Below are 23,249 nucleotides of genomic sequence, written 5' to 3'. Positions count from 1 at the left end.
TGTCACAGCAATAAAAGCTGCATATGCTCATGCTGAAGTTTCCTGCTTGGATTAGAGATGTGCTGAGGTTGGTAGTGATGGTTTTATTAATAGCCTGTGTGGTCAAATCTGAAAACCAACGTCTTCCTAACACTTATGAATTCACACAGTAACAGTCCACGCACAGTACTGACTGACTTCACGTGTACAGCATTTACTTTGCCTGTGAGCTGAAGTGCACTTGTGGTTTGTTCACTCAGCAGGTGGACTGACGCAAAAGCACTGTCTTCAGGACTCACACGGTGACACTGCTTCAGTGTCATGCAGCAGTGTGATACTAAATCTGTATTTTCTGCTTCCTGTCCTTTCTTTTTGACGTTACATTGATCGATACACTCTGACATGTCAGAGGCCTGATGCTCTGCTGCCCTTTTTGGTTTCCTGTCAAACACAATCAGATTAGAGTGAAGATGGAGGCTGAGATGTCTTCACATTCAATCTAAAATATGCCTGATTCTGTTACACAGGCCATTGCAGATGCGTGCTTTCTGCTTTTCAGAGGGCTGTTGATTTGATGCGTTCATAAACTGGCAGTCCCGTGTGATTCACGCCTATTTAAAAAGTCCTACAATTTGGGGGTGACTTTCAATGGCAGTGGTGACTGACAAAAAGTGTGTGTGTGTGTGTGTGTGTGTGTGTGTTGAGTCATTTGGTCATATGACAGTGTTGGCAAACGGCAACACAAGCCACAGACAGCTACAGTAGCAGCCTTATCAGCTCAGCCTTATCAAGGCCCCTTCATTGGCCAGCAAACAGACTCCTACTGCACTGCTGAGCTCAACACACAGTTGCACACATGCCGTTAAAAACCACGAGCAGGGTTTTTTGGACAAAGAGAAACTTACTCATACTTATGAGTCAGCAAGATACAGCCAAGTGAACAACTGCAGTGGGATGATAAAGACGAGATAAAGTCCAGCTTTTGATTTATAGAAAAATGCAAGTTCATTATACAGTATAAGTGTGTGGCAGCAAGTCACCTGCCCTTTCATTTTACCCATCTATTGACTAAAAAGTAATATGTTTGAGGCAAAATAATTTCAGTATTCTGGGATAAATAGGCTATTAAATTATATTATGTGATGTTAAAATGTCCTTATTTCTGATAGGTTATATATCATTTGAAATATATTTTATGCAGGGATTCATCGGGCTTTGTGTGCATGTCAGACTCATTGCCATTTTTTGTTGTACTTAAAAACACAGGTGACTTAAATGATAGACATTTCCTCCCAATTGAAATAATTAATTGTGAATATAAGCAGAATACCACCTGTACTTAACAGCTCCGCGCTGATGATTAATGAGCCATGGAGGGATCAGATCCAGGTCATCCTGTGTCTGGATATAGCTGTTGACAATTTTTATAATTTTATTTTTTAATCCTGCACCGACCCCTTTGTTTTTGTTTTTTGTTTTTGTTGTTGTTTGTTTGTTTGTTTGTTTGGAGTTTTGTTTTTGTTTGTTTTGTTTTTTTACTTATAATACAGCTTTCTGATAGTATTTTAAAATCCATATTATTTCATATATTTTAAACATTCAGGCCAGGGGTCTAACTTGTGTGGCACGTGGCTTTGTGTTACGCCTAACGTGTAATCTGAGAATGCCAATAAGGATTTTTTTTTTTTTTTAATGACAGTAAATGTGATATACCGTAACCTATTTAGTCATCTCTCCGATGCTCTCTGTGGCAGAGCCGGTGCAGCTCTGCGCTGAGCCTTGTTGTTTGGCGGTGATGTGCAGTCAGTCAGTCAGTCAGTCAGTGGGAGGAGAGACCAGAAGAGGAGCGGGGGACAGGAAGGCTGGGTGGACGGAGCAGAAGCGCTTTGGTTCCCCGTGTGTCGCTGATTTTGAAGGAAAGCGGCTGAGAAATCCCCGAGCTGTCCTCACTCTGAAACGGATTTTATTTATTCTGCCCCCTCGTCATGTGTACTCCTTGTTGTATCGCGCAGGTGAGTAACAATAGCCGACCCTGACTTACTGTTGTGTGAGTGCGTGTGTGTTTGTTGCTCTTCAGCGGTTTGAAACGCTGTAACAATGAGACGTGCTCAACGTTGACCCTTCCCGTATTGTTTACTGTTTTTTTGTCCTCGTCTCTCGCCGTTTACCGTCGGCTAAAGCCAGCCAGCCTCTGTCCCGAGTCTCGGTGATTCCCGTCAGCCTTATTGAGCTGCCTTTTAATGTAATAACAGCGCGAAATAATTAATTATAACCCCCATTCTTCCTCCTCCTCCTCCTCATTGAGCTGACTGGATAACTTCACTGTAAAGCCGTTAGAGGACAAAGCAAAGCGAGGCAAAACTACGGGAAATGTGGCCGTTAATACAGAAATGTGTTGACGGGTACAGCCAACAACGAGCCATGGCTGTGATTAAGTGAGTGCTGTGGAGGACAGTTACACTTCTTTTTTAAGCACATCTTATTCCCCAGCTCCTAAAACACTGAAACAGATGAAGGAGCTAAAGAAGAGGCTAGCCAGCTGTGGCTCGGTCTAACTATTTACAGTTATTTACGTATATAGGTGCTGAAAGGCTCTGCTGAAAAGTAAACATAACTATATACCCAACAAAAACAATAAGTCTGTCTTTGTCTTGGTTTCTTTTCTGTTTCGGCACCGTTTTAAATGTGCTATGTTGCTTTTTAAAGGACAGTTGTTTTGTATCTGTTATTTTTGTAATTATACATCACTAAAGCAGTACTTTTGGGTTGCATAATGTGTGGATTGAAAGCCAACCAGATTTTTGATTACTTTTTGATGTTTAAAGGATTGTTATTTTAAAGCAAACAAATCCCCTAAAGCCACATATGTTCTTGTTTAAATTTAGTTTGTTTTTTTGTGCCCTGTAATAACAGTAGCGTGACTGTTTGGGCTATTGATTGGTTATAATACATCTGCTTGCTTTTGCTGCTTTAAATCATTTGTGGATATTTGATTTGTTTGCTTGCATCACTTTTATGAGAGGTGCTAGTGCCGTGAAGCTACAGAAATACTTTAAAAGGGTGGTGGTTCAGAGTCAGAGAGGTTTCCTTTCATGCTGAGCGTGTTTTCTACAGCTTACAGATTGGGCTCTGACCAGTGGGTCACCACTGCTGAGCTGATCTGGCTAGGAATTTAATTACATATGCACATCCCTAAACTGAGGGAGGTCACTTCTATTTCCTGCTCTTTTCACAGAGTGGGATTAAAGAGGAAATGAAGAGCAAAGAATAAGATCAGTTTTGTCTTGCTGTGCTGGTGGTGTGCTAATCCCTGTCACAGACACCCCGTTTACTTGCCATCTCTATTAAAGTGTATGCTTGCATTTAACTTCGTGCGTGTGAATATATTTGCCACACTTGAGGTTCAGAGTGGCACAAACTGGTGTGTGGTCTGTTAATTTCCTCCCTGGCTTGAAGGTTGAAATTAGACAAGGGTGGCTGTTGTTTGGGAGAGATCTGAAGGCAGCAGGAAGCACGACGTGGGAGCAGCTCACTTGTAATATCTCAGTGGGATCAGGGATGTATGCCATGTTGCGATGGGGGCAAGGGCAGGTTGAAGGCTTTAGCTCAGCGTTGAGTGGAGTTCAGAGCGCTGCAAAGTGTTGGCTGAAAGTGTGGTGAGAGCACTGAAATCATGTGGGTGTCTTTACGCATCACAGCCATGGAGCAGTCACCCTTACCAGGGTACAAGAGTCAAGAGGATGGAGTGTCACTTTCTGCAAACATACTGATAAAGAAGTCTTCAGGCCCTCGTTGGAGTGGTGAAAAATCAGAGGAAGTGGTTTGTGAAGAGCCAGCACCGCTCATTCAAACAGAGCTGACCCATCCGTAAATGGGGTCATGACACAGTAGCTGTAAAGCAGCAGCGGGGGTAGGTGATTACCTTTTAAACTCGACTTGTAAAACCAGCCTTAGTGAATTCTGCCTGCAAACATCTGGAGCACTCCTATCCAAAATACATTTCTGGCTCTGTCATATGAGCAGAATTACTCTCTAACTGTGTACACATCAGAGATGTCTGCTGTTTTCAACTTCCCCTCAGGAATTTTGCTGTGGTCAGCAGCGAGCAGCAGGAACTTGTTTTCCCAAACCGGGACATGTCTAGCAGCCCTTCATCCCTTTTGTTTCCCACTGAATTGCCACAAACCAGTGTTAATGTCTCTTTCTCAACCTCCCCCTCATCACATATGTCTGTGTCTCTGTAATTTATCCTTGATTATTAGCTGGTTGTGTTTTGAAACTCACAACTGATTCTGAGAAGTGAAACGGACTCCCGTGTGAACAAAAAAAAAAAAGTGATACCGCCTTGTATCTTGACCATCTTCCTGTTCTTGTTTAGTTTGGTTCCTTTGCTTATTTCATGACAAACACCTTCATCTGCTAGAATTTGTTCATTTTTGCTCCTCGCTGTACCACTTTTTTTTTTTTTGTCTCTTTTGTTACTTTCTTTTCTTTTCTCTCCACCGGACTAAAGTTTCTCTGTGTTGGTTGTAGCTAGGGGGGTATATTTGCCAAGAGAGAGAGAGCAAAGACCTCCCTTTGTGTACAGGAAACAGTGGAGTGATACATTTTTGCTGTGTGTATACAGCTGCCTAGCTATATAGACAATAGTAGAGCTGTCACTCAACAGTATGAGGGAAAGGGGAGTAGATCTTGGTCTGGAAGCTTGGGCCAACTGGACATGTGAGGAAGATCCCGCATTGTCTTCTGTTGCCCTAAATTTTATTTTGTTTGCTGGTTTCCCGTAACCCGCCTGCAACACAAAGCATTGTAATTTGAGATAACAGGGTGTGTCAGAGCTAGTGGCTTCTCATGATTCAATGTGCTTTGAACAGTGGCCGCTATCATTAAGCTTTAACCAGCAAAAAGTCCCAAAGATTTTTAAAGCAGCCAGCTACAGTGTAGTCTGTAAGGATTTGTGTACCAAACTAAAATAGGGCATGGAATAAATAGTGCATAAGATGTGACGAATGAGCGAATCAACATGAGGTTTAAGCTTGCGGGGACGTTGTCGCTCCACATTGTTCCAGTCAGGATGTTTTTGCCTGTTTTCATGAGTCATTCCTGTCAGTGTGTGTGTATGTTTTTCCCAGTTTGCTGTTGGGTGTGCATCATGACACGTCTGCTGATAAACGTAAAGTCACAATCTGAAATCTATACAGCAAAACACAGATACCGAATACATTTATTCTTTTAGAAATCCAGAGTCTGCCAGATGGACTTGTTTACTCACTGTCAGGACTGGTGTCAACTGGCTCTGTATCTGAAATCCTCATTCTCCTTTGTGGTCCTTACAGTGGTATAGTGTACGACCCATTTCTCTTTGTGTTGCATAAGCGTGGCTATGTGCGGTGGGGTTTACCCCGGTGGGTTTGATTTAGGCCACCCTTTCCATTTCCTGTTTGCACGATGCTCCAGTCCTTTTCATCGTGGGCGCTTTAAGGATGAAAGGCAGCAGAGCATAAAAGAGGGGTGAAAGGAATGTAATCCTCATGAAATCAAACAGCTTACAGCCGTCGCAGATATCGTCTTTGGGTGGAATGCAAGACTGTCGCGTTTGTTATGCAAGTGTCCATCTTTAGGCCAAACTCCCTGTCAAGGAAGCTAATATTATTCAGACTTATTCAGCTTCCTTATTTTAAATGTGATTTTTTGCTAGGTGTATTCTCACCGCTGTGTCCCATCCACCCCGTCTTGATGGATTCTGAGTCAGTATGTCTTTGTGTAAAAGAAAGGCAACATCGTCTTTGCCACCACCTCTAGAAAAGCTGAAGCACTGAGGGGTCAGTGACAAATAGTTAAGGACAGCTGAAGAATACAGACAAAGGGCGAAGAGGACAAAATAAGAAGAAAAGAAATGACATCACTAAATCTTCCAGTAACATGTTGGGGAGGATGAAAGGAATAGGATTAAAATAATGAAACAGAGAGTCTGGTGACACGAAAAAGGGAAACGTGAAAGTCCCACAATCACAGTGTGGTGAGGTTTTTTGTGTGGGTTGTGAGAGTCTAGGCTTAATTTAACTCTAGACCAGACTAGTGCTTTGCTAGTAGCCATGTGTCATCTTTAATGTGTCATGGTATGCCGCTCTATGGGACAGATGGGGGACTGCTGTTGATATTTAAGTAGGGCTGCAAACTGCTGATCCGCCAACCACCTGTCGATATCCTGGTGGGGCAGTGGAGGAGGTGGTGGGTGCTTCATCGAGTGGGTAGGGTCAACGCTGGTTTCCATGGATACCCTTTTGTCTCTGTGTGTGGTGGAATTCCTCGAGACGTTGCCCCTTCTCATGACACCCCCTCTCTCTGTCAGCTCTGCAGAGTTTACCGTTGGGCCCTCGTGCTGCGTGCAGTCCGCTGGTGAAACACCCCCTAACTAATTAAATCTAAACACCCTCACAACCTAAATTGTTCTGTTTTTTTCTTGGTTACTTTCAGTCTGTTGTGGCTAATTAATCACCCATTGAGAAAGACGTGGGCGCAGCAGAGAAAGAGGAAACCGTTTATTCTCTTAAGCTGTGTGTTGAGGCCGGGAGGCACATGGTTAGATTCAAGGCTGCAAGCCCGTGTACGCATGAAAGCAGAAATAAGCACATTTGACCTTTGTGGCAGCGTTTCAAACGTCTTGATACAGTTTGCCAATACTCAAGCATTGGTAAACTGTGTACAGATGTACACCGCTGGACTGTAACTGGGAATAAACTGTGTTCCCTTTAGCTTGAAGTATTTGCCAAGTTTATAGGCTCATCCTTATTCTCATGCTTGAATAAACCAACACGGTTGGTATTTCTCCTATACTGACCTCTCTTCAATGGCTCCCAGTTAATTGAATTTAAAGTCCTCCTCCTCAGGTACAAGGTGTTGATTAATCAGGGCCCATCTTATCCTAATGACCTCATAGTACCATATCACCCCATTATGAAGTCACACACATCTTCACACCTGAAGCAGAATTTATGGTTCAGCAGAAGTAGCACGTTCATGATACATTGACAGTCCAGGGATGGCCCGTCTGCTTGCAGGGAGTGCTTGCTGTCGATGAAGACATTGTATGTCTTCTATGTGGTACAACCGGTTTTAGGACACTTTTGCTTTTGTGCTGTTGTTGTTTGCCGTTTCACATTTCTGCCAATATCAGTACTGGTACCTTTGATTCAGCAATCAACTGTATCTTTTTTCAGTGTTTAATTCATTTTGAAACGATCAATTAAAAAATCTTCCTCTTACACACTAAGTCCATACTAGTTGAAACATTTTATTATTTACTTAAAATGTTAGCCAGCATAGTGAAAAAAGGACAGATTCTCTGGCAACAACTTTTCCAACAAGCTAAATACTTGAAGAAGACGTTGATGATGCTGTCTATGTCTTACTAAAAGTTTCATCATCATTCTTCATTCTTTTACATCTTCTTTTACACCGTCGACAGACGTGCTAACATTAGCTCCAGGTCTTCCGCTGTTTGGCTTTCATTCTATCAAACACAATATATAAATACCCATAAAGCAGAAGCTTTATGGGTATTTTTGCAGAACTGAAGCTGGCATGTGATTGTTTGTTTGTTTGCTTTGGGGGATTTTTTGTACATTTTGACCACCTACAAAAGAGTCAAACAATTCAGTGTTTACATGTATACTGTAGAGAGGCAGTAAAACTAAAACGGTGCTACTTGTAGACCAGACAGTGTTGCAGAGCTGCTTTGTAACCTCAGTACACCCTAGCTATATTATACACTTACATAGGACACAAACTCCTAGCAGTAAGATAAGGCCACTGTTTTGACTAAAATACAAAGTGACGTGATCTCACTAGGATGCATTAGCATGTCTGTAGGGAAACGAAAACACATTAACCAACATAGCATCAGATAAACACTCATTTCCGGTGTTATACAGGAAGACACACTGCTTTAAAATGCAGATGCAGAAAGACGTATACATAAAAAATATTTTCATCTTTTAATTTTAAGGCAAAAATTTTTAAATGTGGGCACATTGGCCTATAAGCTAATGCCATTAGACAGTGTGCAACCTTCATTGGATGTTCCAGTCCACAGAAATGCCACCGTCATTATTGTCATTTGCTTATAATTTACTGCCTTTCACCTAATGCCATAATTACAGGAGCTAATTTCATAGCTCAAGAAAGATTTTGCTCTGTCCCAAAGGAGGAGAGTGGATTAATTTAGAAATGGAAATGGTGCGTACAAGCCCTCCACCCCGACTAAAACTCTGTTGTGGGAAGCAGTCAGGCATGGTGAGAACTTTGGTGCCACTGCCACCACACCTGACTGCTCCCCATAACAAAGTTTTGCTTCTCACCATAGAAGTTTATTCTGCATGGTGAGGGGTAGGAAGCTTACAAAAGCAGGGTGGGGTGGCTACAGAAAGACCCAGTGCTGTAGAATTATAGAGCCTCTTCTTTCCTGAAGGACACAAGGCCCGCCTTTATGTAACTGTCCTCCTCCTATATGACCGCCTATCAGAAGAAACAGAGTAGGCCTGTGTGTGTGTGTGTGTGTGTGTGTGTGTGTGTGTGTGTGTGTGTGTTCAGACAACTGCCGTCACTGTCTTGTAATCCTCAAAAGTTTCTTCTGTGAAGGAAAGAGAGGGCTCTGACTGAAGCATGAATGGGGATCCTTTTTTTATGTTATTCACTGTTCAGTAGAAAACAAACTCAGTTAAGTGCTGAGTGTAAAGCATGGAAAGCTTTTTAATACAATGAAGTTTGCCCTAATACGGTTGCACAACACCACTGAAACTCATCTGCAATAGCAAACAAAACTGTTTGGTTTCCCACAGACCAGACAGATTTGAAACTGCTGATACTGCAACTAAAAGTAAAAGATTTGCAATGCATCTCACGAAGACAACTCAGGAAACCTCCTTTAACGTTCCTTGTACGGTTCATTGACTAAGAGGATTTAAGCTGAGAATTTTAGTTTTAGATCATTTTGTTATCTCTGCTGTGTGCATGTTGCATGTCAGTCTGACCTGGTCCTGTTATTCTGATAACAATTATTTCTTTCGCATGCAGTTTGCCATAACTGAATAGAGTCTAAGGGTGGAGTGTTAAAATGTTCATAATATGATATTTGACTTTATATCAGTTGAAGTGATGGGATTAAATATGACCTATAACTATCAAACATTTCATACTGTGTGCAGATATCATGGCATGCACGTCTTTTCATCCATGTCTTTTTATCCCAGGTTAGAATGTAGTTAAATGGACTGGTTCCTGTATAGTAATTTTGTGCTCGAATTGAGTACTCTTGAGAGTTTTATACAACACATTAGCACCGTTTTCTATGTAATATTTACACAGTCCAATAAATTGATCGGAAGCAACTCTGGGTTCTTGCCCAGGAATACTTTTAGCACGCAGGTATTCCTGGGCAGTCTCCTATCCAGGTACTAACCAGACCTGACAAGATTGGGCATGCTCAGGGTGGTGGATTTCAGGGAATATTTTTCTACCAGTTTACTTTTATCCAGTGAAACTGCTGAGAGAGATAACTGCACTGACGCCTGGTTTTCCCAGCTCCGCCACAAAACACATAACGTCTGTATGAGAAGCTGCTTAAGAGTGATAATAAAGTTGTTGTTGTTGTTGTTGTTGTCCCCCTCTCTCTTCCACCTTTTCTGCCTTGTTCTCTGCATGCAGCTGGCCTGCTGCTGCGGCTCAGCGGCCTGCTCGTGCTGCTGTAAGTGCTGCCCAAAGATCAAACAATCCACAGGGACCCGAATCATGTATGCCTTGTACTTCCTGTTGGTCACCGTCCTCTGTGCTGTCATGATGTCGCCCACTGTGGAGCAAGCGCTGAAAGAGAACGTGAGTACATATATCACATCATTCTCTCAAAATGCATGCACACTCTTTGTTTTGCCAACAACCCTCCCCACCCCCAAAATGTAATTACATTATATATCAATAAAGGACTTAAGTAGGACATGCTCAGTGGATGGCATATCTAAAAAAGAAATAATAATTGAAGTAAGTTTTTTTTTATTTACAGTAATGTAAACTATATTATAGATTATGACTCCTGGGTCTTCAGTAGATAGAAACAGTTGAACATGGTGAATTGGTCCCCGTTCACCATTTCCCCCATATATGCTGTACAAACTGCATTATAGAGGGCCAGTGTGTTTCTCGATAGGTGTGGAGTCTTCTTTAAGATATTGTTAAATGTCATCCTGATGGCTGTGTCCCGTGTGTGTTATTTCTGCCTTTTTTTTGTCTCTGTAAGGATTTTTTCCTGTCTTTGAAGTCTTAATTCTGTCCCTCGCTTTTTGAAATGTCAGCTCGCAGCCTCTGGTAAACAAAAGAATAAAAACCTCAATACTGTGACCTTTTACACAGTTTCGCCTCACTCTTTAGTCTGTACACTCTTTTCCAGCTTACTTCACACCTTTTCACCTCCTGAAAATGAAACTGAACTGAGCGGAAAGTGTAACAAGAACAAAAACATTTTGAACCAGATTTTGTCATGTGGTTGAACAATTTTGTTCACCGTCTGCTCTAAACAACAAGGCCAGCAGCCTCTATGCTAACACCGCCGATGCTAACAGGAAAAATTAAAATTTTACAGCATTGCTATGGGCAAAACAGACATCCTGCTATTTTAACAGATATGTGTATCTACACAGCAGCAAGGCCACAGCTCTGAGGACACGAGTCTTGGCTGGTAGGTTTTGTTTGTTTTAAGAGCCTATCAAGCCTTTGAAGTGGAGACGATAAACTCTTTCGTGAACCTTTGCTTTCTTCTCTGAATGAACGAAATGAAAGATGACCTCCAGTGACTGTTTCTAAAAAAAAAAATCCCATTAAACTGGAATGCCACGATAACGGCTGTTGTCTGCTACAGTATAGTTATCCTTGTCATCTGGGAGAGTCAGACTGTCAACACAGTGTGTAGATATAATCTGGAACAAGGTCTCAGAGGTGATGTCCTGGTTCACTGATACACTGCTCGCTCGCTGACTCACATTTTATATTGATCTCAGGATAAACAGGAAATAATGATGTTTCTATCTCTGGGAAAGATGTCTTGAGCTGACTGTGTTACCATGGCACTGGCCAGGCTTGCTTGAGTCAAAGTGATATTTGTAGGTGATCTTCTTTTTTTTTTTTCACCAGTCTCCTTCTTCTGCAGTTTTTCTTCCTTTCTGCCAGTGTCTACAGTGCAGTAATAAAACTACTCCCTACTGTGTGTCTCTTTGTGAATGGAGCCCCTGGAAAAGACTCATCCAAGGCACAAAATGGCCTCTGATAGCCCCACACAAAGCCTACTGACTCACACACACACCCATAAACACACTGTCAGTCACACACCGAGCACAGTGGGAAGTCCCAGCTAAGAGAGCAGTCATTGTGCGTATGAGAGCGCCGGTCTTTTCTCAAGAGATTTACAGCAGTCCGAAACAGCCGGCCCCATTTCCCTCCTTAATCACAACACCATGGACATGCTAATATGGTCCTTAACCTGAGACAAAAGCTCCAAAAATGGGCTTTTTGCCTTACATTGTGATCTGGCTCTGGACTTTGCTAACACAATGAGGTGATGACAGCTCAATCCGCCGGCATCTCACCCGTGTGTCCAACTTTCAAGGATTCTGCCAGTAATTAGTAAAGCCGAGTTAAGCAATTTATTATCCCCAAGTAAAGATTTGAAACGCTCTCAAAAAGCAGTGTTTGCCTGAAAAGCACGTTTTGTACTCGTCCCACAGCTCGTTCCGGTGAAGGGGAACGACGTATCGAGACTGGCGGTTATTGAATTCAAAGTGTGTCCCTTCTGTTGGCTCTCTGCCGCAGTCTTCTGTTGAATGTCACAGCAAGGTCCTTATCTTTGCTACCTTAACTCCAGTTTTGTATTACGCAGCTCACTGTAGTTCTGAAAAGTCTTTCGCAGTTTATTTTAAGAGGAATCTCCACGTTTTTCTTGCTCGTGCTGTCTGTGTTCTCCCCTCTTCCCATTTCCTCTGACTCGCTGACAAAAGGTGGTTAATTTATTCATCCATGTCCTTTGTTTGTGTACACTGACAGTTAGTTGTAAGGCCCCTTTAACAGGCTGTAGAGAGTGAAGGATGAAAGAGGGCTCCACAGAGAGAAAGAGGGGTTGTTGTTGCTGCCTGTTCTCTCTTTCTGCTCCTTTAGGGGCGTGACGCTCAGAATAGATGGACACTATTGGGCCCTTTCACCGAGGCCTCATACTAGACAAACATGAGCAGAGGTGGGTTGCTTTTCACTGACATGACATGATGATCTAATTTGAGTATTTTGGGGGTTTTGGGTTGGTTTTTTTCCTCCAATTAGATCCCCTTCTACGCTGAGTTTTGCCAGACAGTGAATGCAGGAGAAGACTGCAAAACTCTGGTTGGATACGCTGCTGTGTACAAGGTGTGCTTTGGCATGGCCTGCTTCTTCTTCTTCTTCTGTATCTTCACTATACGGGTCAACAACAGCACGGGCTGCCGGGCAGCCGTACATAACGGGTAAGAAGAATTTGTTTAATCTTCTATCAAAAAAAGCAGCTGCATTCATAATATTGAACAAGAGTCACGAGTAAAGGCAACACGAGATTTGTTAAATTTGTTATTTTTGGATTTATTGCATTAAATATTCTGCTGTGTCTCAGTTGTCAGTAATCATTGTTTTTATGGTGTAATTTTATCTGCATTTTCCCCTTTTTTATAACATTATCACCGCCTTGATTCAGATTCTGGTTACTGAAGTTTATCGCGCTGGTGGCGTGTTGCGCTGGAGGCTTCTTCCTCCCCAATGAGTCAACATTCCTGGAAGGTAAAAGCTGAACGCTCAGCTTGAGGCTTCAATACTGTAAAGTTTTCTTTTAAAGCTTAAATAAGTAAAGTGGTGCATAAGGTAACCTAACATAGAGCTGTGTAAATGTATGTAAAGTAACAAACAACTTCCTGTGTCATCTGACCTGAGTAAACTTTTACAAATGTCACTGTAACTCTATCTATTTATGGAGCACAATTTCAATACTGGCACAGCTTGCCTGGCAAGTAGCTCTTGTCATCAGTTAAACAATTGTCTCTGTCTCTTTCTCTTTTCATTTTGGCTCAGTTTGGCGCTACATAGGAGCCGTTGGCGGGTTCATTTTCCTCTTGATCCAGCTCATGCTGTTGGTGGAGTTTGCACACAGATGGAACGCAAACTGGTGAGAGCAACATTTCTTCTCTCATCACCTTCCTCTTCAGTCCCTGGTTCACTGTGTGAAATAAGACCACTGTAATGCTTTTTGTTTGACTTTTAAGAAATGCAGAAAGTGTGATTTGGTGGGTGGAGGGCAGGCCTGGCAGCAGGCCAGTGCTGTGTTAGATTCACAGGATGTATATGGTTTAGGACTTCCTACTTCCTACACACAAAATCCAGCAGATTGGTTTCTAAAAACCAGCACAACCTCTCAATAAAAACAGATTTTCAGATCAAGAAAAATCAGTGAGAAGGCACAAAGCTGTATTCACTTCTTCCCTTTTAGTTGAATTCTTTTATGTGCCTTTTTGTTTTTCTTAACTTAACCTACACCATTCTGTTCATATTTCATGCCTGCACAGTGTGATCGGGGTCACTTTTGTCCAAAAAGTCCCTCGTAATAAGTGTTTATAGTGAATTTTGAAATACAGATCTACTGAGAATGCAAAAACAGTTTATATGCAATTTTTTACTAAATTAACACAATTCATAAACTTCCTCTACATTTTTGTTTTATTTTATTTTTCCATGTTCCCAAAATGGCTTCAGTTAACTTTTTTCAAGAGTCTAGTTGTTGTTTTCAGTTCAGTTTTGGTTAGCTATAATAACCTCGGCTCACACTCTGTGTTATTTATAATTATTAGTAATCATTCAACAACGCTTAACACTTAGATCACAAAAACTCTGCATATTGGGCCATGAGTGTATGTGAAGGGCCCTTTATGTTGTTTTACTCGTCCCCACTTACACTTTGTCACCACTGACCCATTATAAAGTACCCACAGACAGTTTCATGAGTCCCTAAAACCAACACTGACCCACACAGGTAGAACTAAAATTGAGTCAAAGGTGATCTGGAAAAGCATGTGATTTTTTTCCTCTCTTAGCTTTTCGCTCTTTCTGTTTGCAGGTATTCAGGAGTGAAGTATAACCGCCTGTGGTACGCAGCACTGGCCTTTGTGACTCTGGTTCTGTTCAGCGTTGGAGTCGGAGCCGTAATCTTCATGGGTATTTTCTACACTCACCCCGAGGCTTGTCTACTCAATAAGATTTTTCTGGGCATCAACGGCAGCCTCTGCCTCGTCGTCTCCCTGCTGGCCATCTCCCCGTTCATACAGAAACGTAAGGACCTGTTCTACCAGGCACAGCATCGAATTTGACTCAGTTAAATTAAAATACACAAATTTGCATTTCAGGTGGGGCTAATAGTTGTATAGCCTAGAAGTTTCATGTGGCAAGATGTTTGTAATACAATACACGATTGTGGCTCAAGAGTTGGGAGTTCGCCTTGTAATCGGAAGGTTGCTGGTTCGAGCCCCGGCTTGGACAGTCTCGGTCGTTGTGTCCTTGGGCGAGACACTTCACCCGTCGCCTACTGGTGGTGATCAGAGGGCCCGGTGGCGCCAGTGTCCGGCAGCCTCGCCTCTGTCAGTGCGCCCCAGGGTGGCTGTGGCTACAATGTAGCTTGCCATCGCCAGTGTGTGAATGGGTGGATGACTGAATGTGTAAAGTGCTTTGGGGTCCTTAGGGAGTAGTAAAGCGCTATACAAATACAGGCCATTTACCATTTTTACTTAATAATAATAAGTTCTTATAGTATTATTAATATTTGAATGAAAATTCCCACATTTGTGTCCCTGCAGTGCAGCCCAACTCAGGACTTTTGCAGCCAGGAGTCATCACTGTCTATGTCATGTACCTCACCTTCTCAGCCTTTTCCAGCAAGCCAAAAGAAAGTGAGTATGCACAATAATGCATCTTCACATTGGTGATCACATTATTGGGTGTCAGCTTAAAAACTGATTATTTATGTTAAGTCACAGGTTAGGCTTTGACAAAGTTAGCATTTGCAAAGCTCTTATGAACACCTTCTCATGTTCAATACACCCATCCATCCTTCCATGGAGAGCTGTTTGCCTAATGTACAGTCATTTAACTTTGTTTACAGCAGAATTTGAGGTTTTTTTTCCCTTAAGTATGGCAGCAATTAACCATGAACAGGAAAAGAGATTCCCACAAGCACATATGCACATGCTGTGAAATGGAAACTGTGCAGCCCAGCAAGAGCAAAGTTGTTCACAAAGCCCACCACCTTTGTTTCTTTCAGTGAACTTTGCAAATGCAGGTTTTTTTTGTTTTTGTAGTGACTGTTTTACAGATCTTAATTTTTACAGCATGAAATGATGTTCATAAATTAAAAAAAATGCATCAGGAAAAGCGATAAAGGCTTAACTCAAAGTTTAGGTGAGAGTTTTAGAGGGAGTAGTGATTATGTGACCACAAATTAAACTGTATATAGATGTTTGTGAATTTGCAATTTAATATATAATGGATAATCTACACTGAGATAAATATGTGCAAAAAAGTTCTTGTAAATGTTTGGACATGTTAGGACACAAAGTAAATGTCAGGACATGCCTCCTACTCATAACAGTTAGCCTACATACTGTTAGAAAGGCGGTTGTTTTTGGACCAACTTTCCATTTTTCCTTCTTTTTTTTCCTTTTCATTGCTGCTAACATGGTGCCAGAACGCACACACACAAGCACAAGCATAGGCTGCATTTTTCACAATATCCTTACTCCCTATAATACTCCAATTCCAAAGAACTCCATCAAACAGTTGTACTCCCTGCTATTTCTTTCAACTCTTCAATCATCTGTCTCTGTCTGCATATTTCTGTCTGTCTAGTGGTGGTAATCGATGGTGTGAACACTACCGTATGTGTGTTCCCCTTCAACTCTGGGACAGAAAGCGACAAAAAGATTGTCACTGGACTGGGAACCGTCATCCTGTTTGGCTGTGTCCTTTACTCTTGGTAAGACATACACAATTCCTGCCTCTCTTTTTTGCTAACGAGCACAGATGCACATTTTCTCTTTAATACTTGTGGTTTGTTATTTCATTGATTTGATCATATAGAGATATTACAGTCCAAACCTTTTAATAGCACTTCTGCTACAGGTGATGTGGAATATAATTTACTTCATGGTAAGCTGTGGGGACACAGACAGGCTAGTTTGGATTGGCTGTGACTCTGAAGAGGCAGCACGTGATTGGCTATGGCTGAGCAAGACAAGAACTATGACTCTTTGCTTTTGTTCACATATGTTTTCCATCAAGTGGAGGCATCCTGTCTCTTGTGGCCATTCCCCGAATAGAAGGAAATTGGACTCTGCAGCAATCTCAAACTGCAAATTACTGGGGGGAATGCAGAGTGACGGAATTACAGTCTTGCTTCCTTTCATCTCTCTCTTTTCTTTCTCTTTGTCCACTCTACCTCTAGCTTGACGTCCACCACTCGACGAAGCTCAGCAGCGCTCAGAGTGTGTAGGAACACTGAGCCGGAGACAGAGGTAAATGCACAGCCTTACCGTGTGTGGGTTAATTAAATGTGCAGACTGGTTAAATGCATACCTACCAGGCATTAGATGCCCTTAGTAAATGGAACAAATTAAGCCCAGGATACACATCTCTCATATATTTAATCCCAGCTCAGTGGTAACCTGAATGTTTCCTTTACCTTACAGAGAGCTCGCTGCTGTTTCTGCTTTGGAGATGACACAGGTGAGGAAAGTCAAATAATCCCTCCTCCTTCTCCAACATCTTTCTTTCTTTGCCTGGCAGCAGCCTCTCTTTGGCCTGTCTGTCTGTACACGTATAGACTCAGCCATGGTGTTTGCACACACATGGGGTATTGCTATTCCTCAGCCAGACTGAGTACGGTGAGAAAACATTGGTCAGCAAGCGTAGATGATGTCACTGTTACTAGGTTAGTATTACACTGTAAAACAAGATCGGGGTAAGTGGGATTGTGGGCAGGCTAACACTGCCACCTGCTGGAAATAAAGTTGCAGTGTTGAGAAACAGCCACGAGAAAAGTACCACCCTTTTAACTGACATTTTTACACATTAAATGTGTCCCTGACCCAACTGCACTGCTTTTCAGAAGAATACGATGAGGAGCAGACGGGTTCAGGCCAGAATGTGGTGTATGATGAGAGAGAGGGAACCATCTACAGCTACGCCTTCTTTCACTTTGTCTTCTTCCTTGGCTCCCTCTATGTCATGATGACCGCCACCAACTGGTTTCAGTAAGTGATTCCCATACATACTAACCTCAAAACAGACATCTTCACACATTTAGCAACATAATTACTGAACTGAAGTGTTTCTGTAGATGTTTCTGTCACTTTGACAGCAGACCTCTGAAAAATATTGGAATCAAAGCTTCACTTTGCCACTGAAACATTTCTTATGTCTGCTATGTGTCTGTTTGGTTTCCTTTTTCTGCTGCATATCTTTATTTGACTGGGCTTTTTGAGGGGTGTTTTTTTTTTAGACTTGCAAAGCTGTCCTCTTTATTAATCTCTGAAGAGGATGCACTTAGTATATTCATCTGTTTATTCTGCCCGTTTTGGTCTCGTGGCCTTCATCAAAGCATCAGTGCTCTCTTTTTGCCTTTTTATTTTAGTGCACTGAGTCCTCAGGTTTTTGTGTTTACACTGCCTTTAATGCACCTCATCAGCTCTGTCTTGAAGAGAGGAACCAGAGTGTGCGTGTTTGCTCAGTTCTCTTACCGCGTGTCTCTTGCAGCTACGACAACCACAAGATTGAGAAGCTTTTGGACGGGAGCTGGTCAGTGTTCTGGGTCAAGATGGCCTCCTGTTGGGTGTGTCTCATCCTCTACATGTGGACCCTCGTCGCCCCCATCGTCTGCCCAAAGCGCTTTGTGGCCTAGTTATAACATCACTTGTGGTCTGGATGTGGCCGGGTGGAAGCTTACACTCTGGGCCGAGAGACTACCACAGACCTCCCATACCTTGAAACACAACCCTACACTACCCTCAGTGTTTGAAATGGAGGATTATCTGTTGCCTTTTATTTTATATGCTAGTGTTTACTTTGTTTTACAATGTTAAGCTGTTAATACCTTGATGGTGATTTTTTGTATTATTATTATTATTTCTTTTAGCACCACTGACACACAAAGTTTTCTATGGCTTACAGGTTTGAAACTAGATGAAGAATCATGGGATTTGAGTTACATTGGGAATCATTCAACCCCTAAAGATGACTTCAGACCTGAAAGTGTGTTTCTTTATGTGTCTCTCTTGCTTTCACGCTCACCCAGGCATTTTAGTTCTGTACAGTCAGATCACAAAGTTGTATCAAGGTTTTGGGACATATTTATTTCAAGTTTAAGATGTTACAGAAGATATTGTATTTATTTAAATGTGTCTTAAGGAATCAAAAAAGGAATATGGTGTGAACTGAATTAGATTTGTCCCTGACTCTGTTGAACTCATCTCTCAGGCTCGTGTTTAAGCTGTACATGTTGACGCTTTGTTATATTGTGCCCTTTTGTAGAGGTTTTCTATGCAACAGCTCTTTTTAATATTAGACACTCTGTGTTGTGAAGTTTCCACTTAGATTCAAAGCAAAATGTTTAAGGTTTTAATATGTCAGTGCTCCCTTTGAGCCAGATCTTTTCTTAGGAAAATTTCATGTCATTGAAAGGTTTCCAGTCATCGTCGCTGTTGTACACGGCAGCACTCTTAAAAAAAATCAACCTGACTAATGCAAGAGTGACGTTAGCGGAGCGCCACCTCTCTCAAAGAGCTGCAGTGACACAGATGAGAAACATTTGCCAAAGGTAGATGTCAGAAAACCAGAAAATACTTAGTTTACTAATTTCTTTACTAATCTGTTACAGAGAAACATCTCACTGAAAGCATTATATATTTGCATGCATACATAGACACTTAAACCAGCTGTTTTCTGTACAGTTATAAGTGCTTTCTGCCTCGTCTTTGTTACATGCGTCCATTTTATCATTGTGGTCAGAATAAAGTAGCACGACCGCTTTTATCAGCAAGTTATTCAACACTGGATGTTGAGTTTACTGCCGAATTTACATACATACCTGTTTCAGAGGGTCTCCTGTGTTTATTATGTAACTGTTTTTTTTATTGTATAAAAATACAAGATATATTACATAAGCAAATCCTTTTTTGTATCTAATTCCTTCAGTTCTTGCTTTTCTTTTGTCTAATTGGATTCCTAACATGTTTTTTTTTTTCAGTTTTTTTATAATTTCTACGTACATTTTGGAAAACCATCCAAGATGTGTGAAAGCTTTTTGTTTGAATTTTTTTGCTTTATATAACTTTTTTCCCCTGCCTTTTAATTATTGGTATGAATGTAGACATTTTGTGGTGCTGAGCAACTTTGATATATTAAAAAAATGAATCAAAAGATCCACTGTGAAGGCTGTATACTACCACAGAAACATCTTGTATGCTTGAAATAAATCGAAGTAGGTGCCATGGAGTTTGCATTGCTTGCACTCTTTCAATAAAACATCCATTGATACAACACAGGGTGTCTTTATTTATTAACTGTAATAATGGGAACATGCTTTGAATTTTGCAAAATGCTATGTATTTTATTGTACTTAAGATGTACAGGGCATTCATAAACTGGATAACTGAAGGCGATATTTCAGAGATATAAACAAAAACTGCAAAGTGAATGCACTGTTTCAGTTACATTGCATTTAAGTATATAATGCCCAATGTTTTGCTTTCCTAAAACTTCAAAATGCAATCCCTAAAACTGCCCATGATGTTTCCTCTGACATTAATCTGACTTTAGTTCTCTGCTCAGAGCACTGCCGCTCTGCCCCTTTAATCTATGTTTACAGCAGGGCTTAAGTTGTTTCTCCTGTGTCTTACTGCTCTTCATTCTGTGCTCTGAGCACATCCTGGTAGTCACCAGGTATAGTGTCTGTGGAAAAAGCAAACAAAGAGAAAAATCAAATGAGCATACCTACATCTCACATGGATGACTCGACTGTCTTCCGATGCTTGCAGATGCTTACCGTTGCACCGGTACTTCAAATTGGACCAGATGATGTTTTCCTGAGAGAAGCAGAACACGCCCAGGCGCCCGCCTCTCATACTGGTGTCAATGATCACACCAGTGTCCGCCACCAGATTTGAACCCTCAAAGAAGCGAGCCCTAGTTCCATACACAAAGTGAAACTACTGAGTCAGTTCACACAGAGCGAACGTGGACGTGTCCGTGACGAGGTGTATGTGTTTGTACCTGATGTATCCAACCTGCGGCCTGTGCTGGAGGAACCAGCGGTAGGAAACCTTGTCTTTCCAGCCGACGTTCCTGGGATCCTTCCACAGTAGACGCACCTGGTCAACGGTGTGTCCTGTGTGCCAAAGGGAGTTCCTCAGATATTCACCAGGACCTGTCTTTGATTTCACCACCTGGAGATTAAAAAACAAAGATCAGACATAAATTCATCAAACCAAATCTTTACTGATATATACTCTTTTAAACGGTACAGTGGAGGTCTTTATGGTGGAAAGTGTTAATCCTCAACACCTTGAGCTGTATTCCCGGCTCAGCAACGGCTCTGAAGGGCGCGGCCTGCCAGTAGGTTTGTTCTGTTTGTTTCCACATCACTACGTAGAAGGAAGAGGAGTCCTGGTAGCCAAAAATGAAGCCAGCGTAGTCGTCATCTGTCATTGTGTTCACGTGGAAAGTTCCCTCAAAGTCAACGCCACTGAAAGCTGTGTAGCCTGCAAATTGAACACGAAACGCAGATCAGCACTGATTAAGTTTAGGTAAGGGAATTATGAATGGGTGTGTGATAGTATACTAACCTACAGCAAGCCCAGGGTCAGAGTTCATGGTCTGCACTATCTCCATGCCCTGTCAGGAAAAAATTAGTGTGAAGCTGAAGAAAAACTGTTATCGATGTCTCTGAAACTGAGGTGATGTTATCATTTTTACCTGGTTGAGAACTACCCAGTTGGGGTCGATCTGAGACTCGCCCTCTGGGTCCAGCACCACGGTTTGATAGGCTCTGAAGTCGGTCAGGGTGATCTCAGCGTTCTCTGGGCAGTGATCAATTCTGTCGATGACGTCGTCTTTGTCAAAGTCTCCTTCGCACACGTCTCCGCGTCTGTTGTCTGAAATACAGCGACGCCGCTTAGAAAACAGTAATTCGCGCTGCGCTCGCTCCTGCAAATCCAAGCACAACACAGAAAAGATACTAACTATCAGAGTCCTTTTGGTCTGGATTGGCAACTAGTCTGCAGTTGTCGTCTTCGTCCAGTATGCCGTCGTTATCGTCGTCATCGTCACATTTATCTCCCTAACAAGAAAAAAAAACCACAACAAATTGGTGGATAATTGAGGACTATATAGGATGAACTGCTGCTGGATTGAATGAATGAAACTGAAAGAAGAGATAAACACCATTCCATCTTTGTCCGTGTCCACCTGATCGGAGTTGATGACTGTGGGACAATTATCCTTTGTGTTCTGGTGGCCGTCACCGTCACTGACAAAGACGAGGTAGGGAAAATCAAAGGTCTGACAGATGTTTGTAGACTTTTACGCCATAGATCATGATGTGGGCTTTACCTGTCTATATTATCATCACAGGTATCTCCTACAAGGTCATCATCTGAGTCAGACTGAGGGTAGACAAAACAAACACTGGTGGTCAGATGTGTCACAGCTGATGAATCGGTTTCATGCCCTTGTGTGGTTTGTTACCTGGTTGGGGTTGGCCATATTAGGACAGCTGTCACAGGCGTCTCCCACCCCATCACTGTCTCTGTCTCTCTGGTCTAGGTTGGGGACTCGTGGGCAGTTGTCGAGAATATTTTTCAAGCCTGAGGACAGAAAGTATCAGGATATGTGTAAAACAAAACAAAACAAAACAAAAGAACATTGACAGAATGCAGACTTCAGCACAGTCAAACACATCAACAGATGGCAGTGTTTGTTTAAGACGAAGGTGAAATAGTTTCCAGTGGCCTTCGATGCCTGGCGGAGGCCGACTGTGGAAAAATGCTTTTAGTGAGGAGACAGACATGACCAAGCACTCAGCAATCCAGCCTTGGAGTTAAAGACCAAACCAAACGATCAAGAGGCTCGGAGCACTGCCAAACTGAGCAAAAAGCGTCCACCAAACAGTCTAAACATGCAACATGCGTAAATGCCTGCATGTGGGAACACAGTGCTAATAAACTGTGTTTCCAGTGGCGCAAATGAAAGGTCACCTGAAAGGCCAATCAAATGAGGTATGTGAGAAAGGTTTTTGAAAACAGGCTTACAATTCCAGTTGGAACATTTTTACATTCAACACTGTTTTTTTTGTTTGTTTTTTTAAAATTACACAAAAGTTGTTTTTCAAAAAGTGACCTAACTGGTAGAGGATGTGGGTTAGAAACAGACCAGGAGGATGTTTTGGAAAGATAAAGCACAGGTCAGTCCAGTTGAAGCAACAAAAATGTCTCTGTCTGCATCCTGTCTGGACACGCTGATCCAGACATGCTGTGTAACCTGATAACCTTTAAAAAAGGTTCAGTTACTTTTTCATGTTTGTTTGTTTTCACATTATGTCCCCCGATTAGTCATGGTTAATTTATGCAATAAAGTCACTAACAGTCAGTTTTTTACACTTTTTACTATGATGACCACTCAACCTATTTGCAGAAGTGATTTCATTGACACTCGGTGATGCAAAGGAAAACAAAATTAAGTGAGTAAAACAGTTATTGTGTGTTAAGTAGATAATAACAGACGCGCACGCACCGTCTCCATCCATGTCATTGTCGCATTCATCCCCCAGACCGTCTCTGTCTGTATCTCTCTGTGAAGGATTTTCGACTGTTCTGCAGTTGTCACAGGCGTCGCCATGGACATCCTTATCGCTGTTCCTCTGGTCCACATTAGGAACCAGCCAGCAGTTATCCTGGGTTAGAAAAATGAAGACCGATTATATTGGATTGGATTAGCTAGTTGTTTTTAGTTCTGGTGGATAACTTATGTTACGTCAACACTCCTGGCTGGAGTATGTTTCTCCCATCACTTTTTTACTGTTTAAATTTTCATTTCATTTCATGGTCAATGGAATATATCGGCTAATATATCTGTCATGCTTTAAAAAAATTAAATAAATAAAGTCAAAGTTCACT

At 41.9% G+C, this 23,249-nt stretch overlaps 2 protein-coding genes across 3 annotated transcripts in view; one reads left to right on the top strand and one right to left on the bottom strand.

Moving 5' to 3' along the window:
• Positions 1-1,820: 1,820 nt before the first annotated feature.
• On the top strand, positions 1,821-19,192 carry serinc5 (serine incorporator 5). 2 transcript variants are annotated; one of them, XM_085368181.1, is made up of 12 exons: positions 1,821-1,991; positions 9,685-9,852; positions 12,337-12,515; positions 12,740-12,822; positions 13,111-13,204; positions 14,150-14,361; positions 14,883-14,975; positions 15,931-16,057; positions 16,526-16,595; positions 16,770-16,806; positions 17,192-17,333; positions 17,836-19,192. In XM_085368181.1, exons 1-12 carry the CDS (start codon positions 1,965-1,967, stop codon positions 17,978-17,980), a joined length of 1,377 nt encoding a protein of 458 aa, XP_085224307.1. In that variant the 5' UTR covers positions 1,821-1,964; the 3' UTR covers positions 17,981-19,192. The 2 variants fall into 2 exon arrangements, with proteins under 2 accessions (XP_085224307.1, XP_085224306.1); XM_085368180.1 differs by having other exon boundaries at positions 17,189-17,333.
• Positions 19,193-19,817: 625 nt separating this feature from the next.
• Positions 19,818-23,249, bottom strand: part of thbs4a (thrombospondin 4a) — a 14,792-nt gene continuing 11,360 nt past the window's right edge. Inside the window, exons 13-23 of the mRNA XM_085368179.1 lie at positions 22,867-23,026; positions 21,823-21,941; positions 21,688-21,740; positions 21,520-21,604; positions 21,319-21,415; positions 21,052-21,230; positions 20,922-20,970; positions 20,641-20,837; positions 20,350-20,522; positions 20,123-20,262; positions 19,818-20,028 (exon numbers count right to left, since the gene is read on the bottom strand). Of these exons, the coding sequence (XP_085224305.1) occupies positions 19,973-20,028; positions 20,123-20,262; positions 20,350-20,522; positions 20,641-20,837; positions 20,922-20,970; positions 21,052-21,230; positions 21,319-21,415; positions 21,520-21,604; positions 21,688-21,740; positions 21,823-21,941; positions 22,867-23,026 (1,308 nt within the window). The 3' untranslated portion in view covers positions 19,818-19,972. The remainder of the gene's footprint in view (positions 20,029-20,122; positions 20,263-20,349; positions 20,523-20,640; positions 20,838-20,921; positions 20,971-21,051; positions 21,231-21,318; positions 21,416-21,519; positions 21,605-21,687; positions 21,741-21,822; positions 21,942-22,866; positions 23,027-23,249) is intronic.

Source organism: Diplotaxodon limnothrissa, linkage group LG12 (genome assembly GCF_057381915.1).
Source record: "Diplotaxodon limnothrissa isolate DT_005_m linkage group LG12, D_limnothrissa_male_GT1.1, whole genome shotgun sequence".
In the NCBI taxonomy this organism is placed as follows: domain Eukaryota; kingdom Metazoa; phylum Chordata; class Actinopteri; order Cichliformes; family Cichlidae; genus Diplotaxodon; species Diplotaxodon limnothrissa.
This window is presented reverse-complemented; position numbering and strand designations above follow the sequence as displayed.